Here is a 22,792-nt window from a genome sequence, read left to right on the forward strand (position 1 = left end):
AAGAGAGAGAGAGAGGGAGAGAGAGAGAGAGAGAGAGAGAGAGAGAGAGAGAGAGAGAGAGAGAGAGAGAGAGAGAGAGAGAGAGAGAGAGAGCGCTGCTCAGGTGATGCTGCTTATAGCCAGTCGGAACTTGCACTTGGTAAAGATGATGATTTAGTCTGAGGCACGGCTTGGTATGTCCCCCCTCCAAGGGAGTCTCGGAAGGACAGTTCTCAGCTGTCTATGCTCATGAGGGTTATGACTTGTTCTAGTTTGTAGGCTAGTTTCTGCTTCCCACACTGGTCATCATGGTCCAGGGGTCCGAGGATCTATAGAAAAGGGACAAAGGAGATGGGTTACCTGCCAGTGTGCACCTTGGTATGCTGGGGGGTATTGTCATAGGCAACGCATATAGACATAGACTCATATACCCAGAGTGCATGTAGACATATACCCAAGGGTTGAGAACATACACGTCCATCCATGTGTGCGTCTGTGTATACATGCCCATGCAGCATATCAGGATATGTGAGCAAACTCTATTACTGGTACGGGGCTTGTGGGTGAGGGGGTTTGCAGAAGGGAGGTATGGGGATATATTCTGGTATACATAGATGTCTGTATACCATGCAGGTGAATATGTGTGTGTTTGTGTGTGTGAATATGTGAATGCAAAATGTGGGAGCACGCACCAAGACACATGGAGACTGGTGAGTGATCTGAGTGTATACAAGGGACCGTAAACAGTAGAGAAAAGCTATATTAAAACCAACTGGTGCTGTGTGGCTTCAGTAGTTTTGGCAACAGACTGGCCCACTTCCCTAGGACCATTTTTGAAGGAGATTCAGGGACAGGCAGCATTCCCTGGGATGCCCCCTACCCCAGACTTTTGCTTTGTACCTTTGCTGAGAGAAGCTGTACTATGATGAAAAGAGCGCTGTCCACCAGCCTGGTTTGAACCCTGGCTCTGCCCCATGGTAGCTGTGTGACTTTGGGCAAGTCAAATAACCTGTCTGAGTCTCAGGGATCTCATCTGTATAATAGGGAAAAGAAGACTTGCACTATCCCTGTGAGGCACTGTATCATAGTAGATACGGCACTGGACTTGGAGTCAGGAGAACCTGAGTTCAAATCTCACCTCAGACACTTATAAGCTGCCTGAACCTGGGTCTCTCTGTGCCTCAGTTTCCTCTTCTGTAAAATGAGGGGTCTAAGGGGCAGCTGGTGGTGCAGTGGATAGAGCACTGGCCCTGGAGTCAGGAGGATCTGAGTTCAAATTCAGTCTCAGATAAGACACCTGACACTCTTACTAGCTGTGTGACCCTAGGCAAATCACTTAACCCCAACTGCCTTGCAAAAAAGTGGGGGGTCTAGATTCAGTTAGCCTCCAATATCCTTTCCAACTTTAAATCTTTGATTTAAATGCAAGAAGATCAAATGAGATAACCTAAGAGCCAGGCTCATTGAAGGCAGACCACATGGCTGTCTGTGTGATGCTAACAAGGTCTCCAAGCCCTCCAAAATGTCCACCTCACTAACTTGTTGGTGCCTGAAACTCCACTATCAGAGTCATAACTTTGCCTTGAGCTTTGTCTCGTGTTGAAAAGTGACCACCCCGGGCACGAAGGCAGGGTAAGTTTTCTATGTCACAGAGAACTCGGTTCATCAGTTCTTTTCTCAAGGGCAGATTTGAATTGGAGGATGGAGAGGGGGAATGAGCTGAAGGAGAGCTGGGGTACAGGGGTTGCTCCTGAGGGTGGGAAAGGGGAGGCTGAAGGTGCCGGATAACAATGTATGACTCGGTCATTCTGCCCAGGACTGGTCCTGCCAGGGTGCTCTCAGCTGCCCCGTCAAGCCTGAGACTGGTCTGTGAGGAAATGGGCTAGAGAAAAGACTGAGTATTTGATGCTGGCCTCCACCCAGACACCTCTGTCACCGTGCCTCAGAACAAAGGCTCATAGGATGTCAAGACTGGAGGGAGCTCCAGGCTTGCCCAGACCCCTTACTCCTTTTCGCATGTGAGAAAACTGAGGCCTAGAGAAGGGCTTACTTGCCCACAGTCAGACAAGGTTGAAAACAAATATGGTTTTTGAGTCTTGAGTTGAGTGGCTATAGGGTCCAGAAGGGAACCTGGAAGATGGAGAAGACAGCATCTACTTCATGGCAAATCCTGGTCACAGAATCTAGGCCAGTGGGGAACCTGTGACCTCAAGGACATATGTAGCCTCGAAGCCCACAGGTTTCCCACCCCTGGTCTAGAAACTTTGAGAATAGAAAGGGTTCTTATGGGTGGGAATCCCTGAGAATTGGGAAGGGAAGTGGGAGAAGAAAAATGTTTGTAAGGTTTGACTGTTTTCAGTGGTTCCCTCACAATTACATCTGCAGTGCCAGTATTATACCCATTTCACAGGTGACAAAACAGTCTCCAAAAAAATAAATGACTTGCTCGAGTTCACATGATTAGTAGGTGGTAGGTCTGAGGCCTTCTGGGTGTCATTCCAATACTTTCCTTTACGTTGGGGAGCCCAGTGAAGGGAAATTGAAAATAAGACAGTTAAGTGAAAGAGGAAAAAACAATCAAGAGAACAGAGATGTGAAAGAGAATAATATTACTTCATTTACTGTTTCTTTGTTTTTGGTGAGGCAATTGGGGTTAAGTGACTTGCCTAGGATCACACAGCTAGTGTCAAGTGTCTGAGGGCAGATTTGAACTCAGGTCCCTCTTGACTCCAGGGCTGATGCTTTATCTACTGCACCACCTAGCTGCCCCTATGTAGTTTATTGTTTCTTGCTTTGCATCTCCATTGCTTAGAACAGTGCCTAGCACATAGGTGCTTAAAAATGCCCTTTGGCTAGATATGTCTAAGAAAGGGCATGGCTTGATACAAAACTTCAATGGAAAACTTCCGGGCTGGCTCCAGCTCATCTAAGGCTCTCCACTGGGAAGAGATTGAAAATTAAGCCTTTAAAAAAAAATAGGAAGATGAACACTTTCATTTTTAATATGTTTCTTCTTATGTCTCACCTATTCACTCCAAACCCCAGACACTGAGAAGAGAATGGGACCCAGGTGAGGGTCATAGTGAATAGAGCATTGGACAGACATGGAGTCAGGAAGACCTGAACTCAAATCCTGCCTTGGACAGGTATTGGTTGAGTGGTGCTGGGCAAGTCATTCTCTTTCAGCAACAGTTTCCTCATCTCTAAAATGGGGATAACAACAGCACATGGATGTGGTGAGGATTAAATGAAATAACACATAATTTACATAAATATAACTATTTTTAAAAGTTATTATCATTAACTGAGATGGGCTTTATGAAGACCAAGGTTAGGATTGAGTAGCATGGAAAGTCTCAGATATCTCCTTTACGCGTGTGAGTTCTTTGCCTATTATGGTGGAAAGGTTGGAAGTAAGAGACAAAATTCACCACCTACACCCCTCAAAAAAAAATCTCCACTTAATTCTCTGGCCCCTGATTATAAGTAAATTAAGAATCACCCTAACCTAGTTGGAGCTCTATTAACTGAAAATGATAGGGCTTTAGCTATGTCAAGACTTATGCAGATGTTGGTATTATAAAACAATCTCACCTAAAAAGATGGATATGAAGTCCGTGACATTTAGATGAGCTGGTGACCTTGGGAGCCAGAATTATGAAGAAACTTGGGACTCTCGAAAAACTGAGTTTAGAAAGATGGGTCACAGGATCCTTCTTTAGGCCTTTATCCTGGACTGAGGGCCAGGAAAAGGAGGAGACTAAGTCAGTGAAATCTTGTGGGCAGAATTCAAGAGAGCTGCCTTGTCAGGGTCGTTGGAGCTTTAAAGAGCTGGGACTGGAGTGGAAGGTGGAAAAGGGGAAGAGCTACTTTGGAGATCAGAAAGAAATGGCTTGACGTCCTTTAGTGCTCAGAAAAACTATGAGAAAATGGTTTCCTGGGACTGGTGTTGAAGTCAAGGAGAACCAGGAAGGACAAGTGGAGATGATCATAAAAGCCTGATGTATTTGTTAACTGGGGTTGAGCCTAAAATAAGTAATGAGACTGGGTTCAGGATTACTGTTCTGTGTCTAGTTTGCATCCTGAGGTTTCCATATATGGTAGCAAAGACTGATAGCATGTTTGCTATGCTTTGGAAGGCATAAAGGGGGGATCTGGGGGTGGTGCTAGAGAAAGCCTTGAGTCCCAGGAGCACAGCAGAAACCCCTAGATTTCTTGGGTGGTAGGATCATCTATGCAGTGGCAGGAATCTATTGGGAGAATATTCTGTTTGGGAGAGGCCTTGGGTGGAGATATGTCAGCCCACTGTTCCCTCTCGGAAGGCCCAGGCTTACCTCCTCGCTGTATTTGCCCACGTAGGAGAAGATCTCAGAGAGGGCACTCATTGTGTTGAATTCGTTCATATGCATGCGGGATTGCTCAGCTAAATAGGCGTTCATGTCCTGGTCACTGATGGCTGGCATCTTCCCGATGTCTGAGTAATATCTGCCAGGGTTGGGATGAGATAAGGAGAGAAATCAGAATCAAAGATGGAAAGGGACAGTGGGGGGAACTAGGACCACTTATCTAGGGTCATGGACACACCATAGAAACCTCTTCATCCTAGAAGCTGATGCCACTCCTGGACTACTTCTCACACTGGACATGCCCTCAGGGTCCTTCGACCTCTCTGTCTGATTGGTTGGGTCATTCCATTTAAGGTGAGGTCCAGGCCAAAGATGTCTTCATTCTTTTCCATACTGAACTTCTGACTCATTTCCACAGGACTTTCTCTACCATCCTCTCCCCTCCTTTTCAGTTCCTGTTTATTTGTTGTCTTCCCCGCCTAAAATCTAAGTCCCTGGAGGGCTGGATTGGTTTTCTTTCTGTTTATATTTGTATTTTCAGCATTTAGCATAGTGCCTAACACATGAGTTCAATCATTTTTATTAGTCATGTTTGACTCTTGGTGACCCCATTTGGGGTTTTCTTGGCAAAGATTCTGGAATGGTTTGCTATTTCCTTCTCCAGCTCATTTTTACAGATGAGGAAACTGAGGCAAACAGGGTTAAGTGGATTGCCCACAGTCACACAGCTAGTAAGTGTCTGAAGCCAGATTTGAACTCTGGAAGATTCGTCTTCCTGATTCCAGGCCTGGTACTCTATCCACTGTGCCACTAGCTGCCCCAGCAGCACATACTAAGAGCTTAATAAATGCTTGTTGACTGACTGATTGACCTTTGAGCTTGGTGACAGAAGTCTAGTTCCTTGCCTTGTGCAAAGGAATGGGTTATCTCTTTCATAGGATCATAGACCTTAGAGGCTAGCTACTCCAAAGCCCTGATTTTACAGATCAGGAACTTGAGTCACAGAGAAGTTAACTGACTTGCCCAGTGTCACACAGCTAGTGTCTGAAGCAGGATTTGAATCTGAGTCTTTCTCACTCCATGTCAGTTACCCTGTCCTCTATCCAGAAGTGTCTAACTGAAGGCCTGGGCTACCTGTAGCCTCTAAAGAGCAGCCTGAACCAGATTAAAATGTACTTGATGAATGTTTAACAAAATAAATAAAAATACAATACAACCTAGATAATGTTAATTTGTGGTTTTCTAAGTCAATATGTGGCAGCAGGATCCATTTCTATTTGAGTTTGATACCGCTGATCTGTAACAGTTAGCTGCTTCTCAAAAGCACTAATATCCAATACAGGGCAAGAATACATGAGCTTGAGATGAAGCCTCATGCTCTGCAACTGAGGCACACAGGCCCTCTGCCCAAGGCTCTCCTCTGCAATCCTATCTTTTTTTTTTTTTCCTTTTTCTTTTGTTAGGCAGCTAGCTAGGTGGTACGGTGGGTAAAGGCAATGGACTTATAGTCACAAAGACCTGAGTTAAAATCCTTCCTTAGATATTTCTTGGCTGTGTGACCCTGGGCACGTCATTTAACCTCTATTTGCCTCAGTTTCCTCATTTGTAAAATGGAGAAAATAATAGCACCTACCTCCAGGGTTGTCATGAGGATAATTTCTCTCTACATATCTATATCTATACCTATATCTATATCTACACAATGCAACATACATATATACATATATGTATTTATGTATATATACACACCCATGCATATATGTATACACACATGTGTGTATGTATGAATGTGCATACACACATGTATATATACATACACATATGTGTATATGTTCACACGTGTGCGTGCATATGTGTATGTATGCGCATATGTATATACATGCATATGTGTATACACACAGGTAGTGTAGATCAAATAGGGAATAAAGTGGAACTGGGGGAGGGGGGAGTCAGAGAGGGGCATCAGGAAAGGCTGCTTCCTCTCCCCATCTCTCTATTTCCTTTCTCTCCCATCAGCACTGTAACCAAATAGCCTCAGTGGCCCATGGTGTACCCAGGACACTGAACCTTACATACATAACAGCTCTCCAGACCTTCCTTTCTGTAGATATAGCTGACAGTCCCTCACATGTGCACTATACACACCTCAAAGACTATTATTAGAGTTGGAAGGGATTTTGGAGACTATCTAGTTCACAAATGAGGAAACTGAGGTCCATAGGGATTAACGTGACTTGCCCAAGGTCACCTAGATGGTAAGCATTGGAGCTAGAATTTGAGCCCAAGTCTTCCAATCTGGGTCAGGAGGTGTGGAGCTCTGTCCACCACAATATTGGAGTATCCTCTGATTGGTTGGTTCTGGCCAAGAACCACAATGTCTTTAAATGTAGCCACTTTGTCCTGATGTCCTCTTCCTTTCCAAGGGATGGAAGGGGAAAGGGTGGGGATGGGGCGGGTAGGGTGGGGGAGAGGAGGCTGGCAGAAGGCAATCAGTCACTGTCACTTACAGCTGTGCACTGCTGTCAACTGGTTAATTAGATGCCAGCATTTACATTTTTAATTTCTGCAATTTGACATTTTATGCACCAAACCCCAACTCCACCACCAGAGAAAAGCTGCTCTGTTTCCTAATGAGGAGCTGGAAGGCCCCAGTGTCCCAAAGACATCCAGTCCCCACTCTTCCTCATTCGCCTCTGCCCCCACCTCCTCCCCTCCAGCCCCCAAGACCTCTAGTTTGTCTGCCCCACTCAAGGAGATCAAAGTCAATGATGAGCCTGGTGGAAAAATGGAAGGAGCTATTTGGGGAGTTATGTGTAGAAGTCAGGAGTCCCTGCCTCCCACCCAGGGATCACAGCTGGAGGTGACCATAAAGGCGTGATTTATAGGTTATAAATGTAGAGCATCTGATCTCTATCTTTTGGAGGCTTCAGAGATGAGGAGAAGGGCTGGGTTTGTAATCTGCAGTGGTTCTCTTCATTGCTTCATTATCAGGAGTATACTGTTATTAATTATTGATTATACTATTATTAATACATGATAATAATTACTCCAAGCTCCCTGAGGCTATGCCATCAGAGTTCTAGCTCCAACAAATAGTAGCAGACTGGGCAGGCTTTGGATATGGGCCTGGAATTATCCCTCCTCCCATCCCTGATGATATCAATATATTCCTCGACTCCCTTTCCCTCTAGAAGGTGAGGCTGAAGTTGAGGCTTAGTTTATATTGAGGGTGAGATTCCAGTTCAACTAAGAATCCCCAGGTTATTCTGAACCTCCCATAGATGAGGGATCCTATCCTATAAGTGACCTGGAAAGACTCCTCCTATCTCAAATTTAAGAAAGGAGATCAATTTCCTTTCTGGGCCTTTCTGCTCTGAACACGTTCCTGGGTTCATGAGATAGAGGTGATGTGGGATGCGGGATACCTAGGGTCACCACCCAACCCTTGCTTGTGTCTCAGTTGAACCCTTAGTACCCTCAAAAGATCAGAATATTGACCTAGAAGCCGTGAGGATGTTTGAAATCATGTGTGTAAGGCCCTGGGAGTTCCATGGATGTGTGATGGTCACTGCAGGTCTGGGTGAGCTTTCCTGCTCCTGAATCAGGGGCTAGGTCTGTCTCTTCCCCCGGCATTGACCTTGGAGCCATTCAGGATGAGTCTGTTCTCTTTTTCCTATCGCTGCCCTGGGGCTGGAGGACAGGCTGACAGGGGGTCCCCTCCAGTGACACTCCAGCTATCAGACTTAAGTGCCTCTGGTGAAATGACAGTTCAGTTTACTGCCAGAGAACTCTCATTGAAGGTGAGCGCTGGGACAGCCTCACGGCGCTGAGGCGTTGCTGCTGAGACTCTAAGACTTACAGACTCATCACTGACACCAGAACAGGGATCAGGGATGCAGGGAATGATGGAGATGGGGACGCTACAGCTGCCGCCCCCACAGTGAGGGGTACAAGCCATGAGCAAACACTGGGAAAGAGAGATTCCCTCCCCCCAACACACACCCAGTTCACAAATGCATACAGATAGCAGTTCTGCACGATCCATTTAATCAGGCTTGAATCTTAAATTTCAGAGTGTAGCTCTCAGTTTCCTATCTTTATATGGGCAGCTAGGTGGTGCAGTGGATATAGCACTGGGCCTGGAGTCAGGAAGATCTGAGTTCAAATCTGGCATCAGATACTTCCTAGCTATGTGACTCTGGACAAGTCATAACCTTGTTTGCCTCAGTTTCCTCATCTGTAAAATAAGCTGGAGGAGGAAATGGCAAACCACCCCAGTATATTTTGCCAAGATAAACCCCAACAGTTTCACGAAGAGTTGGACACAACTAAGCAACAACAAAATTCTTCCCTTTGTTAATTTTGAGGATATTTTAGGATCGTAGATATAAGAGTTGGCAGGGAACTCAGAATCTATTTAGTTCAACCCCACCTTCATTTTTAAATGAGGAAACTGAGGCCCAGAGAGGATAAGTGCTCTGCCCATTTTCACACAGGTATACACATCGGAAGCAAACTTTGAAGCCATGTCCTCTGACTGTTTCTATTCATCAATTAATAAGGATTTCTTGAGCGCTTACTATGCTGCTTCTCCATAGCTAAAGTTGTTTTCTCCTCTTATAAAGGATCTCCAGGTTACATTGGTCCTTGATTAGAAGAGGTGCTTGGATTTAGAACTAGGAAAGGGACTTTGGAGATCACTTTGATGAGAAGTTGCAAACCTGGGATTCAGATTCAGGTCCCTTCTGCTTATGTCGCTGCTCCCTAAGCTGATTACTACTCTCTTGGCAGAATCCACATGGTCATGGAGCAAATACGGCCTATGTGACTTGAAGTCCAATCTGTTTAAATCCATCAATTAACCACCAAGAATTTATTAAGTGCCTACTATGGACCAGGCACTGTGCTTGATGCAGTGACAGACATACAAAGAATGAAACATTCTTCGTTTCATTGAGAAAGAATGAATCCCTGTTCTTAAGGTATTATATTTCTTGGATGATATGATTGATTGATGTTTGTCCTTCATTCTTATACATTAGGCTTTATACTACATTTCTTTCAGAAGCCATTAATTTATCTTCACATCATAGCTGAGGAACAACAAATTTCCTTCTTTCCATTGTATTGAGAGGTAGACCGAGGCACTATGATGACATCTTTTTCTTATAAAAATGAAACAAGAAATCTTGGGAAGCCCCTCTAATCTATTGTGTCAGGCCTTATCTATCAGTATGATTAAAATCCCTAATGATTTTCTCTAAAAACACTTTTTAAAAAAAGGAAACTTTTTTATGAGCAGAGGAGGGCTGTTCTGTCTTTTGTTTAGGAACGGGTTTTTCTTGTGAAGGGAATGGGTTTGCATGAAGTTATCTATAACCTGTCACGTATCTTTCATTATTATCAAGAGATAGCATTAAAGGGTTTGGTCTGTGATCCTGGAAGAGGCTGAGGCTATCTGGTCCTCGTGGTAGTAACATCTGTGACCTTGGCTTGACCTTGACCTTGGCCAAGGGCCTCTGAATTTGGGGGGAGAGGGCATGAATATGGGTACTGCTATTTATGACCTCCATGACCTTCACCAAGTCACTTGATTTATTAATGTCTTCATCTGTAAAATGAATGGGGCTGGACAGGATGACTTCCAGGGTCCCTTCCAGCTCTAAATTCTGTGATCCTCTCCCAAATGAAGCTCAATATCCTTGGACAGTCCAACCTTCCTGGGCTGCACTTGGAGGGACAATTGGGAGGGCGGTTGGGAAGGGGACTGAGCCTCCGTCTCATCTGCCCCAGTTTCCAGCCTCGGTTTGCCGGTTTCCTGGGGATCCTGCTTCTCGGGGGCCGCTGCTGCGCCCTGCCGGGCAGAGCTGGTCCAACCTTGATCTTTCGTCCCCTTCCCGCAGCGTCCTCTGCATCTCCCACACCCTCGCCTGCACCACTCGAGCCTGATAAAGGGACCCCACTGTGAAGCTCTCTCTGCTGTGTGCACAATTGCCTCCTTTTCAGCTCTTGCTGTGGTGGCCTTTTGTGCTGGGCTCCTGTACAGAGACAGTTTATTGATTGCGAAGAATGCAATTAAGCCCTGTTAATGAACTTCAAACAAGTGTTCTCAGTCAGCCGGCTATGCAGCTAGGAAGGGAAAGGTCAGACCCAGCCCCTCTACTCCAATTTCCTCCTGTGAGATCCCTGCATGCCAATGAGCTGGCTCCCAGAAAGGCTGCTTCCATGAGATTTAACTGGATGCACCATGGCCCAGAGACGGAGGAGTTGGGCAAGGTGGCAATCCTCCCCAGACTTTCCCCAGTGGACTCTAGTAGATAGAAAGACCACATGGGACTGTACCTTCTTACCCAATATAGTGCGGTCTGTTTGGATGATTCTGCTGTGAGCTGGGCCTTCCTTTAGCCATTTCTGTACAACCCCTGTTCATACTGGGTTTGGATATGAGCGCCCCTTCCTTCCCTGACCACCCACCCCCACTCCCACCTTTTGACCCCCACTCCTATTTGCATCACTTAAACTCTCAACATTAACCCTTGGGAAGGCAGTGTGGCATAATGAGAAGAACATTAAGTCTAGAATCAAAGGATCTGAGTTCAAATCCCACTGCTGACCCTTACAATCTGTGTGATCTTGGGCAAGTCACAATCTCCCCGGGCTTGTTTTCTCATCTGTAAAATGAGAGTGAGTGCGTGTGTGCGTGTGTGTGTGTGTGTGTGTGTGTGTGTGTGTGTGTGCTAATTGAATTCTGAGGTTCCTTCCAGTTCTAAATCCATGATGATAAGCTCATGGAGCTAGAACTGGAAGCGTTATTAGAAACTACCCAGTCTAATAATTATACAGATAAGGAAACTGAGGCACAGATAGATTAAGTGAATTACCCAAGGTCACATAGGCAGTAAGAGCCCAGGTCTAGGTCCAGAGCTCTTTCTACTGTAAATACCACTTTGGACATCTGTGGACTCTCTGGGCATTGGTTACTAGGAGTACCTGGGCTTATGGGTGACACTGGGGATCTTCCTTGGTCCTACTTTCTTTTTGTGTGGAATAGAGAGAATAACACCCCCATTACAGGCTAGGAGATTCAGATGATGCCAGTGTTTTCATTGTGATAGAGAATTCCTGGGGGAGGAAACTTCTTTTCTCAATGCAGGGTAGTCCCTGGAGGGTTGCCTTAGAACTGAGGGATAAAGCAATTTGCCCCGGGTCACACAGTCAGTAGATGTCCAAGGTGGGACTTGAGCCTTGGAGCTCTCTATCCACTATTCTAAAGCAGCTTCTCTCTCTCTCTCTCTCTCATAAAGCTGTTGTGAAATGAATGAGGTTTGAGCTAAAGTAACCTAGCTCTCTTCCTAGAAGGTGGTCTTCTCACTGCTTCATCTGTTGGAGAGGTTAAGCTTACTGACAGAATCACAGAATATTGGAGCTGGAGTGGACTGATGTTTCCTGAGATGTTGTTGTTCAGTCGTTTCAGTTGTGTCTGACTTGCTAATGTGATGACTGACTATGAAGAAAATAGTGTGGGGATGGGGGAGGGAGCACTGAATTGGGAGTGGGAGCCCCTGGTTGCAGATCTCCCCTCCGATGCCTACAACCTTTGACACCTTGGGCATGTCACCTAATCTCCATTTGCTTCAGATTCTCCATCTACAAAATGAAGGATTGGAACAGATAGCCTAAGAGGCCTTCTAGCTCTCTATATCTATAATAATTTACAATTATATGTTACTTGAATATGCTATCTCAATTTATCTTTACTAGAAGTCAGAAAAAAATGGCAGTTTTCAGGCATTTAAGGATTTCTTTAAAATTTGAAAAGTACCTTATCAATAATAAGATATCATTTAATCCTTACAGTAACCCTGGGACATAGATGCGAGTTTTATCCCCATTTTATAGATGAGGAATCCATACAGTTAATCATTGTCTGAGGTTGTATTTAAACTAAACTCTTCTTAACTCCAAGTCCAATGCTCTAATCATTAGACTACCTAGGTGCCTTACAATCTGCCACATATCATCGTTCAAGAAATTATCAAGGAAAACTGCCCTGATAGCCTAGAATCAGAGGGTAAAATAGACATTTAAAGAATCCATTGATTACCTCCTGAAAGAGATCTCAAAATGAAATTTTGAGCCAACTATAGACAACATTATTGAGCCAAAATTGTAGTCACATTCTAGAACTCCCAGGTCAAGGAGAAAATACTGCAGTCAGAAAGAAACCATTTAAATATTGTGGAGCTACAGTCTGGATAACACGAGATTTAGTAGCTTTTACATTAAAGGACCAGAGGGCTTGGAATATGATATTCTGGAGGGCAAAGAAGTTAGGATTATAGCAAAGAATCACCTACCCAGCAAAACTGAGTATAATTCTTCAGGGGAAAAATATACATTCAATGAAATAGGGGAATTTCAAGCATTCCTGATGAAAAGACCAGAGCTGATATAAGACTCAAGAGAAGCATAAAAAGGTAAACAAGAAAGAGAAATCCTAGGATTCAGTAAGGTTAAACAATCTGCCAAGTAAATTTAGAATTCTAAATAGTACTTCTAAGAGGAGGATAAGAATTGGAGTTAGGAAGACAGGAGGGAAGGAATGGAGTTGGTGAAGTCCTTAAGGTTTTGGACAAAAGGAAGAAGCCAAAGCCCACCAGCAGTAGTAATGGTGAAGGGAGTCTATGGGGCTTCAGTGAGCCGCTATCGAAAAGACTTCGCAAAAATTTTAAATTCAAAAGCATATGGAAGTGATTGTTGATAAATCAAAATAAATTAATAAAAAAGGAAAAAAAGACTGAGTCAGGCACAGGACAGGTGAGCAGATGAAGATTCTCTAGAAGACTAAACTCTTTGTGTTTTGGGGTAGAATCAGCTGACTTTGGTGCATTAGCCTCTGGTTTACAGGGTAAGATGGTAGTTAAACCCATTTATTCCCTACCAATTTCAAAGAGAGAGTAAGACAGGATAAGCTTTGGTGGGCCCATTTCTTGACTGGCACAGACCCATGGGAAATGACTAGCACTCAGTTCCCTATCATGAAAGGAAGGGCAAAACATAACAAACTCACACACACAGAGAATATCTCTCTTTCCTTGAGTAAACTTGTAAAACATATATATATATATATATATATATATACACACATACATATATATGTATGTATGTATATATGTATATATATATACACATATGCCAAATGCTAGCTATTAATCAACCAATAAATAAATATTTATTAAATGCCTACTATGTGCCAGGTGCTGTGCTAAACTCTGAGTTTACAAAAAGAGGCAAAAGACAGTCCCTGCCCTCAAGGAGTTTACAAGCTAATAGAAGAAACAATATGCAAACAACTATATACAAAACAAACTATGTATGAGATAAATGGGAAATAATTAAAAGGGAAGGTACTGGAATTAAGAGGGGTTAGGGAAGGCTTCTTGTAGAAGATGGGATTATAGTTGGGGCTTAAAGGAAGTGACTTATCCAAGGTCACACCTCAAGGAGTTGACATTCTGAAGTCAGTTACTTTTTAGACTGATGTTTCTGAAATAGCAGCTGCCAGGGACTCAGGGGTGTGGTCAACACTGAGTAGTTGTCATTTAGAGCCTCAGGCTTGATCTGGACTTGCTGTGTGAGTCTAAACTAACCATGGCTTCCTGTGCCTCAGTTTCCCAAAATAGATTAGCCAGACAGCCAGCTAGCTTCAGGGACTGAAAGTTGAATGGATTCATTATCCCTAAATGGCAGGGATGCGTCTGGGGAATGAATCACCGGCTCTCCCCTTACAGGTCTTTAGTTCCTTCTCCATCCCCTGGCACCAGAAGTACCCAGAGGAGACAAGAAAAGGATTTGGGGCCTCAAGCAAGGGAAAAGGTGGCCTTCTGGCGAGTCCCATTGGTTGCTAAGAAACTAGTGGTGTAAGAAATGGAAACCGTCAAACCACTCCTAAAAATAACCAAGTGGACCAGGGTTGCTCGTGACCTGCAGCAGCTGCGTGAGAGAAATCTCATTTAACACCAAGTAGAAGGGAGGCCATTAACCCAGTGTGGGCACGTGTGATGGCGACACCTCTGACAAACTGGCTGTGTTAAGGGGGAAGGGTCCTTTGTGCAGATGTTTCCTAAATGTTTCTACCCTCTAGTAGATCACTGAAGGGGAGGGAGGGAGGGAGAGGAGAGACAGAGACAGAGACAGAGAGAGACAGGAGAAAGACATGAGAGAAAGAGAGAGAGGGAGGGATACAGGATGAGAAATGAAAGAGGGAGGGAGGGAGAGAGAGAGACAGAGAGACAGAGAGACAGAGAGACGGAGAGACAAAGACAGAGAGAAAGACAGAGAGAGACAGGAGAAAGACATGAGAGAAAGAGAGAGGGACGACACAGAAAGAGAATGAAAGAGGGAGGGAGGGAGAGAGAGAGGGAGAGAGGAAGAGAGAGACAGACATAGAGAGAGAGAAACACAAAGAGACAGAGACAGGAGAGAGAGAGAAGAGAGAGAGGGAGTCAGAGCCAGAAAGAGAAATAAAAGAGGGAGGGAGGCAGGGAGAGGGAGAGGGAGGGAGAGAGAGGATGGGAGGGAGGAAGGAAAGAAGGAAAGAAGGAAGGAAGGAAAGAAAGAAGGAAGGAAGGAAGGAAGGAAGGAAGGAAGGAAGGAAGGAAGGAAGAACCAACAAAATTCCATTGACTTCACTCCTTTAAATCCCGTCTCTGTGTCTGGAAGCTCTGCTGACTTGATGTGTATGTGTGGGTCCCCCATGCCATCCACCTCTACAGCCCCATCTCTTTTTACCAGCGAGAGAGCAGACTGTGCTGCAGAGCCCATTCTCAGAAGAATAAGTCTACTGTCTGGGTGAAGGGGGTTGAGAGCTTAGAGGGTGTCTCAGACACAATCGGACAGGAGGGATGAAAGAAGCAGCTGCACAAAATGCTATCTCCCAGAGAGATATGACTTAATGTTTACTACACACACACCAGAGGGGAGGGAGTGGTGGTAAAGATAGCAAGAGATGGAGAAAGAAAAGGGGGGGGGGGAGGAGGAATTGCAACTTTTTTTACAGAACTGTACCATGAAGGCAGGTCCTTGGTCCTGGGGACTAGGACTAAGTCCCTGCAGGACTAGTTGCACTGCTGGTTTTTGGGGTAACAGTAGGCAAGCTTTGCTCTTTCCCCATATCTCATTCTTCCCTTTCTAAAAATGGGAGCTGGTTCCCAGGAATATGTAAAGAGAAAGGAGTGTGTCTCCTTTAGGGGAAAAATAAAGGTGCATTTTTTGTTTCCATTTTAGGACACAGGATCATAGATTTAGGGACTTTCAAGCTCATCTAGTCCAACTTTCTCATTTTGAGACAACTGAGGTCTAAAAAGGTTAAATGACATTGAGGTCACAAGATAATAAATGACTGAATAAAAATTTAAATCCAGGTTTTCTGATTCCAATTCTACTGTATCACTCCAGTCTCTATATTTCCCATTCCACATATTTGCTTTTGAAAAAAGTGCTAGATTTGAGATTCCCCATCATGATTTCCACTAGTGCTTAGAGGTCCCCAGAGAGAAGGAAGAGGAGCCAAAATTCAAAGAACAGGAGAAAAAAGCCACTACCAACAGCACTGGACTGGCATTTGGGAGAACCTGAATCTGGGCTCTGCTATGTGCCCTTTGTCACCCTGAGCAAGTCCCTGGGCCTCCCCATTCATGAATTTCCTCCAATGTAAAATGTTCAACCCAGTGGATAATAAGGGCAGGGTCTGATCAGAGGTTTGCCCCAGGATGTCAAAATATAGGGTACTTTGACATCATTTATGAACCTTCAAAAGGGAGAAGTAGCTACCTTTGGTATGATAGTAAGAATGATTAGTCAAACTAGGAAACTGCCAGATGTTCCCCCTCCCTGGCCATGACTCCTCAGGTTCTCCTTTCTCCTACCCTATTGTTTTATGTCCTTCTCTTTACTGTCTCTGAGTGTCAATATCAGCCCTCCACCTGGGCAATGGTATTTGTTTTTAGGAGTTGATTTGAGGGTACATTGTGTGAAGCTTGCCCGAGGCACAAACATGATAGTTATAACTCTGGCCCAACTCTATTTCATAGGGTTGTTGCAAGGATTAAATTAAGGAGGACAGGTTCTATTAGATGTTTGGCAAGTGGTGGTCCTAAGTCTAAGGTCAAAGGCTCAGTTCTCATACAGATCTTGGCCTATTCTATAAGCCCATGGGGCGGGGTGGGAGTCGGGGAGTAAAGGCAGCTGTTGCACAGATGTCACAACGTGGAGCTGAGTGTTAGAGAGAGGATGGATCACTACAAAGTACTACTGAAGAATGACCCAAAGTCGATGTCAGTGCTTCAGAGGTCAATATACTGCTATTATGCTATTATCAAAGTGGTTAAGAAAACTATCCTAAAGTTTAATGAAACTGGAGCACAAAACAATCAGAAGGCTTGTGTCTCTCTCAGCGATCTGGGGGAGAGGGCCTCAAATTATTTGAAGCCTCGCAATCCACATGGGGCAGAATAGGAGCATGTGTGCTGATAAAAGATTATATAACCATCTTCCCTCTTTCTGTACCTTACATAAGCATTTTAGTCATTGAACTTGGGAGAATGTCCCCATGTGGTTTCTGGCTACCTTTCCCTCCTCCTTTCTCACCTTGAAATTCTAGAGAGCCTCCGGGAGTGCACCGTGGATAAAGCACTGGACCCGGATTCAGGAAGACCTGAATTCAAATATGACCTCAGACACTGATTAGCTGTGCGATTGTGGACAAGTCACATAATGGCCTTCAGCCTCAGTTTCCTCATCTGTAAAATAGGGATAATGATAGCACCTATCCCCCAGGGTTGTTGTGAGGATCAAATAAGATAATATTTGTAAAATACTTTGCCAACCTTAAAGCCCTATAGAAATTCCAGCTACCAGTTTGCAGCAGGGCTCTTGAGGATCCCTGACTTAGTGAAATGGAACGTTTCTAAGGAAGCATCCTGACTTTGATCTCTCCACTCCCAGCACTCACCTCTCTACCCAGTTCTTGTAACTGGGGATGTCCTTGGCATAGAGCAATTTGTTGGATGGGGAGTCCTTGCCCAGGCGATGCTCAGATGTGGAACAGGAATCCATGAAGGTCTGAGCCACCACGGAGAGGCAGGCATCAGTGATGCTATTCTTGTGGATGTCAAACACAAACTGGGGGTTCTTGATCATGTTGACCCAGAACCTCAACGGCAAACTGTGAGGAGAGAAGGAGGAAGGAAACATGGATCGCTGTTAGCCCCGGAATGGGAGAACAGACAAGATGGCGAGGTTGGGAAGGGGGGAGATTTTCCTGATTTCCCCTCCCTCCCCCCCCCTTCAATGATCTACCAGAGGGTGGGTGGGTGTCCCATCGCTTCCATCTTACACTCTTCAGAATCAAATACATTTTCCCTGACATCCATCTTTAATAAAGTCTAGTAGGGAGAGAAGATGATAGATACAGCATTTCCTAGTAGTGCCCATGAAGCAGCCCTTCTCTGTGTGTGTATATGTGGTGGGTGTCTGGGAAAGTGTGTGTATATAAGGCCAAGGCAGGGATCAGAGTATACAGGGACTTCTCTTTTGTGTGTATTTAAGAGATGTTTTTGAGGGTTCACCTCATAATCAACTCATCCTGTACCTTGAGGACATCTCAACATTTGATCAATGGACTCAGTACTAGGGGTAGAAGGGAGTTCATGAAGAGTTGGACACAACTGAAATGATAAGCCTATAGATAGTCTGGATTAGGAATAGAAAATGCTCTAAGAAGAATGCAAGTTCCTTGTGAGCAGTAGCAAGTGCCCCCTTCTATCCCCAGTGCCTAGCCTGGCATATAATAGGCACTCAACGGATGCTTGTTGGATGACTGAAGATCACTGTGTTTAGGCCATCATCTGTGACCCCCATATCTGATTTCTCTCTTCTTCAAACTCTTAGACAATCACAACATCACAGGATGCATGCTGCATTGAATTAGAAAAGATCTAAGAAGCAATCTTGTCCAAACTCGACCTGACCAAAAATATTGTTAACCACATCTCAACAAAAAGTTACCTGGCCTTTGTCTCAAGTTCAAAAATAACCTACTATCTTTCTAACAATCCATTTTTTCAGAACCAAGATTTGAACCCAAATCCTCTGACTTTAAACCCAGTGTTCAACATCAGATGACCTCTACCATTATATATATTTATGTCTATGCGTACATATCATATACACATATGCATATACATATACACACATACATATATACACATACATATACATACACACATATATCAATGTGTGTATGTACTGTTTCCTCCAATAGACCATAAGCTTGCCAAAGGCATAGACTTCATCTTATATTTCTCATACATGATATTTCATTTCCTACCTTCATGTCTTTGTCCAGGCTGTCCCCCATGCTTGGAATGTATTCTTTCCTCACTCTCATCTCTTAAAATTCCATTTATAGTCTCCTTCAAGATTCAGCTCAAGCATCATCTTCTAGCTGAGGCCTTTCTTAGGTTTTCTGGTTTCTGGCTGTATCCCTCATCCTATTACTTTGTATATAGTTGGTAATGACTTATATGTACACATGTTGTCTGCCTGATAGAATGTAAGTGCACTGAAGACAGGAACTGGTTCCTCTTTATCCCTATCCCTAAGACTTGGCGTGGTGCTTGATATGTATTAAGTGCTGAATAAATGCTCACTGAACGAGTGGTGGATAAATCCCCCAAAGGGGCTAGTATGATGCTGCAGTATGACTGAATTCCCATGCATGTCTGAATTCCTTTCCAAAAGATCCAAATGGTTCTTGGGAAGAAATTTCCTTGAATCCAAGACAGACAAGGCAGCTTCTGGTTGCTCAAGAAGGCACCCTGAGAAAACTTTCCCTGTGATAAGTGAATGTTTAGTCGTTTTTTATGTGCCCCCTGGCCTTCTGAGAGGGCTAGGATGACTCCATATGCATCTCTCTACCCGCTTTTCTCTTCCTTCTCTTTCTCCCTCTGCCATAGTAAAGTTCCTTCCTTCAGTACTGTAGGGCTGCCATTGATAGATGATAAAAGTACTGAGGCCTTAGGGCTGGGAAAATTCACTATATCCACAGCAGGACTCCATACTGGTTTTGGATGTTTTTTTCTCTCCTTTGCCTTGTCATCTAGATTGTTATTCTCACTGTTGGTAATAGCTCCAATCTTTTTATGTGTTTGGTCTTAGAACTTAAACTCTGTGAATTCAATTCAACTCAACAAGTGCAGTATGTCTCTACTCTTTTGTATTTCTCAGCAGCCCGTGCAACACTTGGCACACACATAACAAATGCTATAAACGCAGTGAAATAAGATAAAAACAACACCAAAATGGGATTATCAATCAATCAACAAGCTTCTCTGAGGTATCTTCCAACTGTAAAATTCTATGTCTATGGTACTAAATATTTGTTGAATGCCTAGTATCTGGCCAGGGTAGGGGCCTGGACATTGTGGCATTTAAATATACCCAGTCTGAGCAGCCAACCATTGAGAGAGGAAAGTCCAGGGATGGAAGTAACAGCGGGCCTGGTAGGCCATGAAAATGTTTGCGAATCATGGAAAATAGCTAAAAGCTTTCAGAGTTATAGTTGGGTGTCAGATCATTCAGAACTTTCCCTCGATTGCTTGTCACTAAGACATCACAGCTTTCCTCATCAAGCCAAATCAACAAGTATTTATTAAGAAAGCCTGCCATGGGTCAGGTACCAGCTCATCCTATTACGGAAGAAGACAATAGCTGGATTTGTGGAAGAGAATGGTTCTGGATTCCGAAGGCATAAAATTCCCTTTCTCTTAATTTCTCCTATTGGAGATGCTTCTCAAAGCACATCTGAGAAGAGATGGGGACTCTGGTATTTGGCTATTTGCTGCACTGGTGGATGAGAGGTGATTGTGTGGCTGTGTGTAGGGCTGGTGGTGCTATTTCCTGCCTCCCTTCTTTTTAAACCAGTTTTGCTGATGGACAAATCAAACAAGGGGGCTACTAGCACCAGAGGCTCCTGCCTAATGAAACATTAGCATATTATTAACATTAGTGGAGGCACTAATCTCTGCCTGATTGCAGCCACTCAGAGTAAATGAGCAGGAGGTTTATTTAAAAGAAAAAAAGGTAGGGGGATGTGAAAGGGGGAGTAGGGTGAGGGGGTGAGTTGTAGGGTTGAGAGAGGAATAAAAAAAAAGATCTCTTTTCAATCAGAGGAAATTAATTCTGTCAATACACAGACATCATAATTCCCAGACTGATTTGCCCTCCCTACACCCCTCTCCACCATCCCTCAACCCGGGACAATGAGTAATCTGAGACAGGGAAAGGGTCCTTTTAAATAGGTAACCCAAACATTCTCACCCTGGAAGTGGAGGTGTCACCCTGTGTACTCTCCAGGGCCTCAATCTGGACTGCTGATATTCTTTGTGGGAACTTCCCCTTTTCCCAAAGACTGGGCTATTATCAGAAACTCCCCTTGCCTAGCGTGCCTAAAATTGAGCTTATCCTAACAGCAGGTATAGGATGAAAATATGAATAGGTTCCAAAAAGCTTAGAATATGCTTTGAACAATTGAGTCATTGTTTTGGTCCAGACAGATCTGATAGGTATGGTGAGTTCCTGGTGAGGAAACCCTCCCTACACACGAATACTGCCAATACGCTGCTACTGGTTGTCTTAAGAGAGTTGCCTAGGGTAATAAGAGGTAAGTGTCTAGCCCAAGGTTACCCTTATATATGCATCAGAGTTCGGATTTGAATCTAGGTTTTTCTGAATGCAGGCTATGCCAAGCTGAATTCTAGAAGTGATCCATAATGGGCTATTGAGGTAAGTTAGGAATGCTCAGTTAGGCTACATCCCTTACTTCTGATGGTGGTGGTTAGATGGGGCAGCCACACTCTCTTCTCACTGTTTTGCTTGGTGCTGCTGTCAGAGATAAAATAGAATCCTGGTAGAATGCCCTTGAGAGCAAGGAATTCTTCATTTTTGTCTTTTCTATCCCTGGCACCCAGCATAGTGTTAGGCATACAGTAGGCCCTTAATAAATGCTTGTTTTACTGAATTGAATTGAACACTGATTTGAACATTGATCTTGGTCTGAGTACAGTGAGACATTTTTGGCACGTGTAATTTAAATGGATTTCAGCAAGCAAGAGGGTCTAAAAGGACCTTAAGAAGAGGAGATAGTAATAAGAAAAAAATAATCACATTTATACCATGCCATTTGAGTTACAAAACATTTTCCTCACAGGCCCGGAACTCAGAATACAAAATACAGAACTTAGAACACAGAACCTAGAACATAGGCTTATACCTGCTGGTACAGGGACTAAACTTGGGATTTCATTGGTAAAGGGGATTTCCAGATGAGGAAACTTCCTTATATTTTCCATGCAGATTGGGTCCCTTCTCTGCAATCAACAGTCTTAGAGCGTGGCCTGGGAGCAGTTAGAGGTTAAGTGACTTCTCTTGGGTCAAGATGCATCAGAAAGAGAACTTGAACCCAGGTCTTCCTAACTCCCAGACCAGCTCTTCTTATGCTCCAGTCCATCACTTCTCAGAACTCAGCAGAGCCTGTATCAATCTCACAGGTTTTCAGATCTCTAAGGAGGACCATAGGGAGGGCGGAAAGACAGCAGTCTGGATGAGTAAGGCACAGCCATGCCAAGAGACAGACCCAGGGAAACGGCAAATCTGTAAGTTTTCCAGCAAGGAAAGAAGCAGTAAATCCAGTTTTTAAAAGGCTGTGCTAGAGGTTTTAGAGAAACTTTCAAGGGACTCTATAAGGATCATATGAACTATTACAAAACTTTGTATGAACAGAAGGAAGAGAAGGTGTACAGACCTAATGAGCAGCTGGATAGGGCAGTAGATACAGCACTGCTTCTGAAATCTTGAAGACCTGAGTTTAAATCCAGCCTCAGACACTTGCTATCTCTGTGACCCTAGGAAAGTCACTTAACTTCTGTTTGCCTCAGTTTCCTCATCTGTCAAATGAGCTAGAGAAGGAAATGGCAAACCACTCCAGTATCTTTGCCAAGAAAAGTCCAAATGGGGTCACAAAAAGTTGGACACAACTGAACACCAACAAGCAGCACTATGAAAGGGAGGGATCATGGCAGCACTGGGCTTCCTTGATCAAGGAGTCTCAGCTCACTATTGGAAGATCCTGCAGCCATATGTGGGAGCCTCAGCAGGACTTTGTAGGGTTTTTTTTTTCCAAGCATGTGTTTCGGTTTCTGTTCTATCTAACCACCCCTCTCTTCTGCCTTCTAGTTTCCTCTAGGAACAATGCTTCCCTCTTCCCCCTGACTCAAGCATGCATCTTCCTCTGGTCTCCTAACCACATCTGCCCCCCTTATCCCTGTATTCCATACCTGATGATCCTATCAGAACCCCCGCCCCACTGCATTTCCATTGTAATACAGCCCTACTCATCCCCTTCTTCA

General features: G+C 44.1%; 1 protein-coding gene across 1 annotated transcript in view; it reads right to left on the reverse strand.

Moving 5' to 3' along the window:
• Nucleotides 1–39: 39 nt before the first annotated feature.
• Nucleotides 40–22,792, reverse strand: part of PLXNA4 (plexin A4) — a 627,680-nt gene continuing 604,927 nt past the window's right edge. The window contains exons 21-23 of the mRNA XM_027842295.1: nucleotides 17,338–17,550; nucleotides 4,314–4,464; nucleotides 40–308 (exon numbers count right to left, since the gene is read on the reverse strand). Coding sequence (XP_027698096.1) covers nucleotides 213–308; nucleotides 4,314–4,464; nucleotides 17,338–17,550 — 460 coding nt within the window. The 3' untranslated portion in view covers nucleotides 40–212. The remainder of the gene's footprint in view (nucleotides 309–4,313; nucleotides 4,465–17,337; nucleotides 17,551–22,792) is intronic.

Source organism: Vombatus ursinus, unplaced genomic scaffold (genome assembly GCF_900497805.2).
Source record: "Vombatus ursinus unplaced genomic scaffold, bare-nosed wombat genome assembly UNPS02014870.1, whole genome shotgun sequence".
NCBI lineage: Eukaryota > Metazoa > Chordata > Mammalia > Diprotodontia > Vombatidae > Vombatus > Vombatus ursinus.